General features: G+C 37.7%; 1 protein-coding gene across 2 annotated transcripts in view; it reads left to right on the top strand.

Annotated features, from left to right (window-relative positions):
• The window catches only part of EPC2 (enhancer of polycomb homolog 2), a gene marked incomplete at its 5' end in the record, with an annotated part of 48289 nt that overhangs the window by 22907 nt on the left and 12844 nt on the right, over positions 1–12538 (top strand). For both annotated transcript variants that reach the window (XM_083707304.1, XM_083707305.1), the window contains 4 exons: positions 3871–4030; positions 6042–6187; positions 10940–11146; positions 12365–12513. In XM_083707304.1, the coding sequence (XP_083563430.1) occupies positions 3871–4030; positions 6042–6187; positions 10940–11146; positions 12365–12513 (662 nt within the window). The remainder of the gene's footprint in view (positions 1–3870; positions 4031–6041; positions 6188–10939; positions 11147–12364; positions 12514–12538) is intronic.

The raw sequence follows: 12538 nt of genomic DNA on the forward strand, positions 1-12538 counted from the left end.
TGTGATTCCCCACACCCTTGGAATCTGGTTGGCCTTTACTAGGGATAGAGCCTTTAGTACAGCAGGAATGTCAGTAGATGTTTAGCAGGTATCTAGTATTGGAAATTTGCCTTTTCTTTTAACAAAGTGGTATTTATGGATCTTTTGTAGGATATATATGACTTTCATTTTTTATTAAACTATGGTTTATAATTTTTTTTAAAAAAAACAACTTGAGACCAAGGTACCTTGCAGACAGTCTCCTCCAATACACACCAAGCCAGTGTTGAAAATCTTTTGGGGAAACCTTGCTGGTCATTACATGACCAGTGAGTTGTCACTTGAAAGCAGTGTAAAAGTGGGCCTTCCCAGCAAAAGCTTCACCCTTTGGAATGCCTCCCCTTGGGTAATTCATGAAGTGGAGAGAATAATGACTTCTAAACAGCCTATTAAATTTTAGGTTTACTCAAGCTCTCCTAGATTCTGACTCTTACATTTTTTTGTCTTGTTTTGTACTCTGCTCAGTTTTATTTGTAATATACAGTTGTGCTTTTATCTTATTTTTAATAAATCTATTGAAAGATATTTGCATTTTTATTGTTACTGTATTTTATTGTAAATTACTTAGGAATATTTGTTATTTTAAGTGGTATAGGTGTGCACACACACACTCTTTTAACGGTCAAGGGTCAAGTCTTAACTTGAATGGGAAAGGCAAATTAGGATCCTTTCCCCATGGCAGGGGAAATAATTTAGCATTTTGCTTATAACAAATTCCATGTTTGTGGTTTAACACTTAAACAGAGTAGACCTTTTCTGGGTTTTTTATTCCCTCCTATATATTCCCAGTGGTCCCAACTGGGGAGATGGAGTTCTAGCCTGAAGGGGAGGCGTGTTCTAGGCACTTGTGGCAAGGTCCTGTACCACCACTTCCACATTAAGGTTCAGTAAGTAAAGAAAAGAAGAGGCCAGGTTTCATTAAGGAAAGGTGAGACATAGCAGCGGATAGGTCATGATTATTAAAAAAAAGTCAGGCAAGCTGCAGTCAAGGCCAAAAGGTGAAGAAGCAAAATGGGTAGCACCCTGGATAGCTCCAAGTTGAGCCAACGCTGGAAGGCAAACTTGAATGTTATTCAGGCAACTGGCAAACCCTGGCTGAGCCTTAAGTAGTACTGTACATCTAGGCCAACCCCTGATTAGTAGAGCCTTTTGCCTTAAAGGTGTCAAACCTGCTTTAGGAGCTACTGACTGGTGGTTTGAGGGAGGCACAGGCTCAGGTTCTATGATTGCCTCTGAGGTGGAATCTAAGAAGGGCAGTATGTGCTCCTCAATTTCTAACCGTATTACACTTTATAAATTAGTCTCTTAATAGGCACAAGATAAGTTGCATGTAAATTTGAGCCATTGTAAATGGTGTGTAATTTCTTATTCATGTGCATCTTTCTTCCTTTCTTATTTATTTATAGTATTTATATCCCACCCTTCAGGCCAAAAAAATCTTCTAGAGTGGCTTATGTAAAATCAGTTAAAACAAGATAGTCCCTGCCTGCAAGCCTGCAGTTGCAAAACATGACACACAAGAAAAAAGGGCCAGGGTAGGAAGAAGAAAGTAAACTTAGCCACCAATTGTAAAGCATTATAATATTAATAAGCTGAATAATAATAATAAACTGAAACGAGTTCAGGAGAGCCTTGCTTCTCTCTTTCCCATTTAATTGTCTATTGAGTTTCTCATGACAAATTACAAATTTGACTGATAAGAGAGTTAACAGTGTGCAGTATATAGAATGGAGTACCCATAGGAGGGCACAGCTGACCACAGAAGTGAAGAGGAGCACTCCACTCTGAAACATTTTGTTGAAAGTTCTGCTTGTTCTATTATGCAGTAAGCCTCTGAGTATCCATGTTTTGCAAAGGTTGCTTTTGTATGATGAGATATCATTCATAAGGGTTTTATTCAGAGCATAATAGAACAAACTGATTTAAAATTGAATGTTATTTTCAGGAATAGATAGAGCATGTAATTAATGTGTGATCTTCAGATATCACCACCCTGGGGGCCTGGTGCTGAAGGGCAGCCTCTAAATCTACTATGTCGATACAATAAATAAATGCACATTAAGTGGGGAGTAATGGTTTTCAGAACTGGAGAGCATTTCTTTCTTACACTTTCGTATTGTGGCTATGTTTCATTCTGCCATTTTAAACTTAAAATGCAAACATTAAACTTTCAGCTTCAGAAATTTGCCCCTTGAAACTAAACATAGTGCTGTATTAACAATTCCTTGTTTTAACAGTTTGGGAAGTGAAGGTTGACTAAAAGCAAAAGTTTTTGAATTCCTCCTTAGCTGAGTGGGAGGTGAGCAAGTGTATGCAGACAGAGGTTATGATCCTTCACATCACACTTACCACGGTCTGAACATGGCCAGTAAATGGATGACACAAGCTTTTTCTTCCTTGAATTTATTTAATCTCATTTTTATAGAATGGCTTTAATTATTGATCCACTCTGCAAGCAGTGTGAGCTACATTTTCCCTCCAACCACTACAGTCATACCTCAGGTTAAATATGCTTCAGGTTGAGCACTTTCAGGTTGCGCTCCGCGGCGACCTGGAAGTAACGGAACATGTTACTTCCGGGTTTCGCCGCTTGCGGATGCGCAAACAGTCAAAATGATGTCATGCACGGAAGCAGCAAATCGCGACCCGTGCGGATGCGGGTTACGTTCACTTCAGGATGTGAGCGGGGATCCGGAACGGATCCCGTTCGTATTAAGAGGTACGACTGTAGTCTCACACTAACCTAAGAGTCCACTTAAACATTCCTATAAGAAACTGATACCTGTCTTGGAAATTTCTTATCTGAAGCACAAGCACTGTGTGTGGTACATGGTGATTAATGAAGATTTAAAAGAAATTATGGCAAATTTAGGATTGTCTTTTTGCAAATGTGTTTATTATTTGAAGTATAAGAATTTAAGTGATGAAGCAGGCAACACATATTCTGTTAGGGGGATTCATAATTAATGTATTCAGTACATTTTTGCTTTAAAATATTTGTGTACTGAAAAAAGAGAAAGATCTGATCCTCATTGTGGATTTAAAAAACTTAATCTTGATGTTTAGGAGTCTTCATGGGCAGGGTAATCCTAATTCTGCCCCAGGCTCTCTCATGGGATGGAGCCACTATCCCAGGGCCCCTCTCTAACAAATGGGTTGGTTTAGGATCCAGCAGTTCCTTTGCTGACCCTGTTTTTGAGGCATTGCATGGTACAAGCTTTCTAATTTAATCAACTTGCAATCTATGTCTGCATTCATCGTTTTCAGTTGTGTTGTGGAAAGTGAGCAGGGGCTTTTGCCCTTTACATCTTTCACACATCTGGAAAGTGCTTCATAAAATCTCCTCCCTTGCCAGATATCTTCTCATTACAGCTGCCTTGTTAAAAAAAAAAAGGCACAAAAGTAATTAACCCACTAATATGTTTACTAGTACTCATGCCCACACATATTTATAGTATTTATGTGTGGTTTAACAGAAGAAGAAGAAAAATAGTTTCTATAAAGATTCCCTGCCTGCTTGCCTGCAGGGTATTCTTACTTGGCAAGGCAATGAGAGCAATCTTTCTCTAAAGTTTTGTTGTGTTTTTAATTGTAACCTGTGGATTCATTGAAGAAGGATGAATGAGACATTCCCTTGAATATATATAACAGTTTGGTAAAAATATTTTTCTCATTTTAAGGAGAAGCATTATTGTCTATCTGACCTATTGAAATATTCTGAAATCAAGCTTTTTCCAAATTTTATTATTTTCAGTATGATAAGGCAGGATATTGTGCTAGTTTTTTTCCTGTAGTGCAGTAGTGACATCTAAACTATTACTTTCTTTTTAGGAACATCATTTGCAACGAGCTATCTCAGCACAGCAAGTCTTCAGAGAAAAGAAAGAGAACATGGTTATTCCAGTTCCCGAAGCAGAAAGTAATGTCAACTATTACAATCGTCTATACAAAGGAGAGTTTAAACAGCCAAAACAGTTCATTCATATCCAACGTAAGTTCACTGTTACTTTTTTTTCATTTTGCATTAAATGTCAAAGCTAGAGTGGCTGCTGACAAAAGATGTCCACTAGTACTTTCAAGTTGAAGAAGTAATGTAATTTCCTCAATCTGTGAGAAAAGTAGGAAGGCCTCTTGGGAACTAGCCATTAGTTTTGTGGATGAGATTCTAGATTATCTTGCATATAATTCACATTGACAGAAACAGTTCGGCTTCTTATTATTGATGAGGACAGAAATAGTAAAATATACTAGAAAGTGCAAAACCATTTTCTGTAGTTCAGAATTATGGCTTTATCCAAACAAATACACAATAGCATGTTTCCAAGTCATTCATAGAGATCCTGCTTTGGGGTCTTCAATGATGTGAGGCAGGTGTGGACCAAGAATAGGGCATTTTTAATGTGGCACCTTGGCTCTGACATTTCTCCAGATCTTTTAGCTTCAGCTTGCTGGCCACGCATTTGGGAGCCTAGAATCCAGTATTTCACCCTTAGTGGGAACAAAGGGTTATATGGATCCAGTTATTTGCCAGGTATTGTGTTTGGGATTAGAACAATCCATTCAGTATAGGCTTTACCATGGCATCTCTTACTGACATATGCAGGGGATGAACAGAATGACAGTTTTCATTATGCCCTTTCTGTGAATTTCTTGGGGGAGTGGTGCTGTTGTTTGGTGCTGATTATGGAAGGTAATTAGGTTCGTAGGCATCTATTTATTATATCAAGCTTTTCTAGACAAAGTATGTTTTTTTTAAGGATTTCAATGCATGTTTCAAATCTCACTTTTTATTGAATATGGCGCTTTAAAAATATTTGTGCCCAGAAATAAAAATTATTTCACCAAGGAAGAGCTGGTGCTTGAAATGTGCATCAGGATCCCTTTATAACAGATGTGGGGAAGCTTTGGTCATTGACCATGCTTGCTGGGGCTGATGGGAGTTGTACTTCAAGAATATCTGGAAGGGAAAAGGTGCCACACCCCCATTTATAACGATTGTTTTGTGCAATTCTGAATTTTTATTTCTGTCTTAGATTGTGGATGAGCTTCTTGTTTGTTTCATGATCTTGAACTCTTATGGACAAGTTAAGTTTTTGCCTAGTGTGAGAGGTTAGCATAATGCGAACTGTAGATGAAAACAGTTACTACTAGAGAAAGAAAAATAAATATGAAGTTTAACTTCATAGAATTGGAATAATCTTGATTATTCCCTTATTCAGTCTTCTGCAGTAGAAGGATGAAGTCAATAGGTGATAATCTAACCTCCTTTAACAAATAATCATGGAATAAGAAAGTGAGATTTATTTATATCATCCAGCTGTTGTTGATGTTATGAAAACCTTCCAAACGAGTAAATGTCAGTATTTGAATGATAAGGGTGGCTGATTGTGAAAGCCCTTTCATTACTGCTTTAGAAGGTTTTTTGGGATCCTAATTTGATTAAAATTGAAGGCATCCAAGGATAGGGATTGTAGATTTCATAAGGGCTCCCTCCTTTTTTGTCATTGTAATTTGAGATATTTGGAAAAAGTGTCCAGCTATCCTTTAAAACATTAAAGGGTATTAATGTCATTAAGATAGGGTGTCTTAACACATATTATGTGGTAGGATAGGAAAGCTGTCATCTTACATTAGGGGAAAGTTTTTCCAAGTTGTGCTCTGTTCTATGTTATTCTTTAAGTCTTGTTAGTTTAGTAGCTCCCAAATTATTTTGCCTTTCTTTGTATTGTGCACAGTAGGTCACTACTTTGAGTCAGCTGAAGCCATATTTTCTATGGGTATCTTTCAGCAGCACAGATGCTCTCTTTTTATGGTGTACTGATCCTGATCTTCTGTATTGTCTATGGTGGAAGAGAAAGTTTTCCAATAAACAAGTCCTGCCTTTTGAGAGCAGCTGTTGAACTAGTTGACATTTTATTCATTTCCATCTAATTGTTGTTAGTATGCATATGTCCATTTCACATGGTATTTTAAATTATGTTTCTGTCCCTTTTTTATTTCAGCTTTCAATCTGGACAATGAGCAACCTGATTATGATATGGACTCAGAAGATGAGACATTATTAAATAGGCTCAATCGGAAGATGGAAATCAAACCACTGCAGTTTGAAATTATGATAGACAGGCTTGAGAAAGCTAGTTCTAATCAGGTATTACGGTTTCCAAAGCACTATTCATCTAAGATTTCACTAATAAAGTTGAATTTTGATAAGAGTTCCTTAATGTGAATGTCTTTATTTATTTTTACTATTTTTTTGTGGCTGGGGCAACCCAGTCAGATGGGTGGCATATAAATAAAATTATATATTTATTATATCTCATTATGAAAGCCTTAAGCTTTACTAGTCTATGGAGTTTTCCTTTATCTGTTACCAGTTCCTCTTCCTTGTTGGGAGGTTGTATTGAACGCCCATCTCAGCTGTGGGGGGATAAGGCCGTCTGTACCTCTCATTTAATGTTGCATGAAGGGTCCTTATGGACAGTAGTTACATGGTTTGTGCATTGCTTGAGTCATACCTAGGTACAAAATCCAGGAGGTGAGCAGAAAATTACTTTAGCTAGGATTTACTAATGCTGCTGTAGAAAGGACCACAGCATGCCTTTTGTCAAGCTAAAAGCTTTTCTCCAATTTAAAGAAAAACATGACACGTCAATTTACACAATAGACTATAAATCCTTAGTTTCATTATATTGTCAAAAAAGTATTCATTTTAAGCTTTCCAATTTTTTCTTACTGATATTTCTCTATTTAGAAATTTCACTTCCACCTTGTGATTTACAAAAATTTAAATCATGGTATCATAAACAATCATTCAGTTAAAATATTTTAAAAATACAATAGAGGCAGGTATTGTGCAAGGTTAAAACATAACTTTTAAACAAAACATCAAGTACAAAGCAAGGCAAAGGCCTGCCGAAATGAAAATATCTTTACCAACTGATGAAAGAAAAGAGAGGGGACTGTTGTTATTCACAGGGCAATATGTTGTACAGTGCTGATGCAAAATTTTGCTCAGTGCTCTGTTCCAACAAATTCAAGAAGCACGGCAGAGCTATAATATAGGTGGCATGAGGGTCACCTGAACCTCACAAAACCATATTCAAAGTTGAATTAAAGTTTTATCTATACTTTGAGGAATCATTCTATATTTGCGTATTCTTCTGTGGTTCCAACAATAGTTTTAGAAATGCCTAGTGAATGAGTGTAATAAAAATATTTTACATCTTCTTGAAGCACTAACTGCTATTCTGTCATATGAACCTTAACAGTTTAGACAAATGGTGTGGTTAGAGCCATCAAAAACCAGAGATTTTTGAAGCCATTTTATTCATAAAATGGAACTGGGAAATTTTCTTTGTTGTGTCATGTGAAGTGGGACCTTGGTTCTCTAACACCTTGGTACTCGAACATTTCAGCTCCCGAATGCCGTAAACCCGGAATTAAGTGTTCCGGTTTTCGAACATTTTTTAGAAGCTGCACGTCCAATGCGGCTGTTGGCTATTGTTTCCGGGGTGCCTGCAGTCAATGGGAAGCCCCACCTTGGTTTTCGAACGTTTTGGAAGTCAAACAGACTTCCGGAACAAACCAAGGTTCTACTGTACTTCAATTGGCTGGTTAAATAGTACTTCATAGGGCCTCTCATTATAGAGCAGACTCTGTCATAATTGATGCTAAGATCACATTTCTTCTGGAAGGGGGGGACTTGACCATAGAAATCATATACTGTCATCTTCTAAAGTGTAAATAAGATAGCAACTAGTTTAAACTTCAGGTACTGTCCAAATAATGATAGTTAATTGATCATTGATTTTTTGTGTGAAGAAAATAAGGCTGTGAAACAGCATGGGATAACTTATAGATTTGTGCTGAATATTGGTTCATTTTGACACTTGTGTATTCTTTCAAACTGCGAAAAGTTCAGTCTTCCATTCTCAGGCACTGGATGGCATTAAACCTAATCCAGCAGAGCATGTGCAGGATCCCAGAATAAGCATTTGAACATGTGGAACTGGAAAGTTGCCCATGAAATACCGTATTTTTCCGTGTATAAGACTAGGCTTTTTAACCAAAAAATTAGGTTTAGGCTCGTCTTATACATGGGTAGTGCTGAGGGGTAATTTGGAGTCCCCCAAAATTGGGGCTTCATATACACAGAAAAATATGGTACGTTTCATATAGGAAAAGTAGCTGGTAGTAATAGTTTCTGTGTAGGTGCTATTAAATCATTACTGGCTGAAAAGCAAGGTATTCCAACAAAGTAGTTAACTTCATTAAGTGATCAGTTTTCATTTCAAAGAAATAGTTGTTTGTGCAAACAAAGAACAATAGAGCTCAAATGTCTTGAGCTCAAATATATAGAACAAATGTGTAACTTGTGTCAAAAGTAGCTTTACATTTTCAGGCATATAAGTATAATGGAGAGGTTGTTCTGTTTAGTTGATATCTGGGTATCCAGTTACTATTCTCAAAATCTCAAAAAGTGAAATAAAATATTTTTATAAAATCCTTGATATTGTTATAATTAGCATTGTTATCAGATGTGCCTGAAGCCAATGAACCTTGACAGAATTTAAGAACCAGTTCAACCTGCCACCCCATAAAAAGTTACTTTTAAAGTGTTGCAGCTTTAAGAGCGCAATCTGTGCCTGCGTATGCAACAGCTTTACAAACAAACTTACAGTTAACTTCAGCAATTTTTAACATAAGGTAAACTGCAAACCATGAGACTTAATTCCTGGTTCATATGACACAACAAGCCAACATTCATTGAAAATGAAACTAATCTCCACAGAAGGCCTCATCCCACTAAACAGGAGGAATAGAGGGAAGGGTGGAGTGGGCAAGCCATGGTTTAGCATTATTTGTGAACACAGCCAATATCTTAAAAAGCAGTGGTTCCTAATTAGCTAAGTACTATGGACCCCATGGGGACGCGGGTGGAGCTGTGGGTTAAACGACAGAGCCTAGGACTTGCCGATCAGAAGGTTGGCGGTTTGAATCCCTGCGATGGGGTGAGTTCTTATTGCTTGGTCCCTGCTCCTGCCAACCTAGCAGTTCGAAAGCACGTCCAAGTGCAAGTAGATAAATAGGTATCACTCCGGCGGGAAGGTAAACGGCATTTCCATGCACTGCTCCATTCGCCAGAAGCGGCTTAGTCATGCTGGCCACATGACCCGGAAGCTGTACGCCGGCTCCCTCGACCAATAAAGCGAGATGAGCGCCGCAACCCCAGAGTCGGTCACGACTGGACCTAATGGTCAGGGGTCCCTTTACCTTTACCTTATGGACCCCATTTTTTTCAAAAGCCAAGCCATGGATCCTCTACTTTTGGGGAGGAAATTATTTGGTAATTTTTGTTATGTGAATAGTGCTAAGGACCCCTTGAGTGAGTTACGCGAACCTGCAAGGGTCCATGGACTCCCAATTGGGAATCACTGTGTTGGAGTGTTTTCAGAGGAGGAAAAAGTAGTCCCAGAATGTCAAACTCTTATTTTATCAAACATACGTATTTCTGGAAACACCTGGGATTACAATGTGCAGCTCTTAGGAGCATTTAGGAATGTCTATAGTACATCACAGTGCATCAGAAATCAGTATTTTGGGACCTATAGGGTAGCTTTTTTTAAAGACTCAGAATTGCAGGGTAATGTGGTCTGAAGCATCATCATGTTTTTCTAAACTACTTGTCTCAATCCAGCAAATGTTAGTTGCACTCAAGTCCCATTAAAGTCTGTGAGGCAAAGTAGTTACAGCTAACTTAAGCCCCATTAATTTTAATGGGAGAGAAGTGTGACTACTTTTAGTTAGAATAGGGCCGCTGGGTGTTGATATCCTCATTTTGACTACGAGAGAAGGCTTTCTGAAAACTCTTTTTTCCTGTGGCTGTGAGCTGTTCTCATTCTTCTTTATGATAAAATATCCCTTTTACCCTAGTTCTTTAGTTTTATACCTCAATCCCACCAAAATCTAATTATTCCTATCCTTATAGTCATTATGTGGCAAGGAAAAAGGCTTAGCAGCCTGGATTCCACAGCACTGAAGTTCAATAATTTTTATCTATGTAAAGATGAACAGACATTTTCCAGTTTGCTTTTTCTCCTTTAGTTGAATAAAAACTTGTTTTCATTGGGTACTCCTAAGGGCTGAGTGAATAAAATAAGTAGATCTTTTTAAATACCTAATAGAACTCATTAGCTTATTTGTTTTGTTGCTTGGAATGGAGAGACCATTCCCTCAAGGAGTGTAGGCAGAACTCAGACAATTCCAGTGTAGCTCAGGGGTGGTCCGGATCTGTATTCCCTGGAACAACTCCATTCTTCAGAGAAATTGGTAGGTTTGCCAAGGTCCAGATTATGGAAATGGCGAGAAGAAGAGAAATTATAGATTTATTTTGACACAAGTGTAGACATCATTTTAGCCCTTTATCGTTTAGCAAGATATGCTTATTGAGGTACAAAATATTCTGACTTCGATCAACCCAAATCACCTGAAGGAACCTCCTAGTTTCTATTGCTGTATTGACAGTATGGAAATATAATGTGCACCTGCAGCCAAAATAACTGACTGCTGCTACAGAGGAAGTAAATGATAAAGACGCTGCATTTCAGACACCGATGAATAATTAGTAGTATTAACGAAGTATTTTGTCATAAAATGTGTGATGTCTAATTTTTGTGCAACTGGTCTTTCTTTTTTTTTGAAGTTGTAAAGTCATACCACTTTGCTCTCTTCACACCTTGCAGTACTAATTGTATGAAGAAACCAAAGTTCTAATATCTAATACGTTGTAGAGGACTGTGTGTTACATTTCCTCTTCAAAATTTTCATCCTGGAAAATTTTAAGAACAACTTTTAAAATAATTCATTGTGTTACACAACAATGTTTTTATATCTTTTCCAGCTTGTAACACTTCAGGAAGCTAAGTTGCTGCTAAATGAGGATGATTACCTTATTAAGGCTGTCTATGACTACTGGGTAAGAAAACGTAAGAACTGCAGAGGGCCTTCCCTCATCCCCCAAATCAAGCAAGAAAAAAGAGATGGCTCCACCAACAATGATCCATACGTGGCTTTTCGGAGGAGAACAGAGAAAATGCAGACAAGAAAGGTAACTCTCTCAGTTCTGCCGTTTTCCAAACTGCTATTTTCCAAAGGTGAAATGTCAGAAACTCTTCATTTTATTAAGGACAAAAGGTGAAAATGTTGCATTGTCTGCTAAAATCTGTTAACCAACTCATAATCAAGGTGATAGTAAGGAAGTTTTTAAGTAATATTAGCTAGAATATTAATAAAATAAAGATCATGGGACTAACCACATTCTCATTCTAATTTTTGGAGTACTATAGCTACCATGAATTCAGTGTGCCTTCAAAGTGGATCCTAATTTCCAATTTTTGGTTCAAGACTTTAGCTTGCCTTCTCTTGACTCTTTCTGCAGTCCATTCTTTAGTATGATTCAGTCTCATTTTCTTGGATTTCAGATGCCTTGGTTATTAGACTGATGATTATGTTAAAAGAAGTAACTTTGTTTATTTTGATTTCTGTTGTTTGTTTTTGCATTTTGGAAATAGATAAATATTCTATAGGCCAGTTGTAGATGTTTCCTTTTTAAGGAAGTGGCTTGAGCAAACAGTAGCTTTTCAGTTTTAGATGATACTATTTAAGAGTCATCTCAATTTGGCTTCAGACCAGTTCCAGCTTGGAACTGAAACTGCCTTAATCACCCTATGGGATGACATTTGCTGGAAGAAGGATGGAGAAGTGTGACCATGCTAATTTTCTTGGAGCGTTCAGGGACATGGACTAGTGTCTTTTGAGATTCACTGGCTGAGCTAGATATTGAGAACCACTGTGCTCTGGTTTTTCTGTTCCTACTTGGCGGATTCCTTCCAGAAGGTGATGCTGGGAACTGTTCTGTGCCATGGCAATTATATTATGGACTATCACTGTCTGTATCATTCCCTGTGCTATTTAACTTCTATATGACATTGCTGGGGAAAACCATTTGGAAATTTGGGCTGAGATGTCACCAGGGCATGGCTGACATTCGGCTTACCTCCTTTTCATCTAACTTGGGTAAGGCAGTAGAAGTCTTGAACTAAGTGCCTAAAGTCATGGACTCAATTCAGGCAAGACATAGGCTCTGTGGATGTTTCTGACTGGGGAGGTGAAGTTTACCTTGTTCTGGATGACTGTTGTGGAAGCAGAACATAATTTGGACCCAACCTTAAATGTCAGTGATTCAATTTAAAGTGCAATTGTTTAAACTCAGTACAACTACATCTTCCATACATGCTTTTTACTATTAATATTTCCTCCCCAACAGAACCGAAAGAATGATGAAGCCTCTTATGAGAAAATGCTGAAATTAAGAAGGGAGTTTAGTAGAGCCATAACAATTTTAGAGATGATTAAGAGACGAGAGAAAACAAAACGAGAGCTGTTACATTTGACATTGGAAGTTGTGGAGAAAAGGTAATTTTTTCATCTATTCTTGTTA

Source organism: Podarcis gaigeae (genome assembly GCF_964106915.1).
Source record: "Podarcis gaigeae genome assembly, chromosome: 1".
Lineage (NCBI taxonomy): Eukaryota > Metazoa > Chordata > Lepidosauria > Squamata > Lacertidae > Podarcis > Podarcis gaigeae.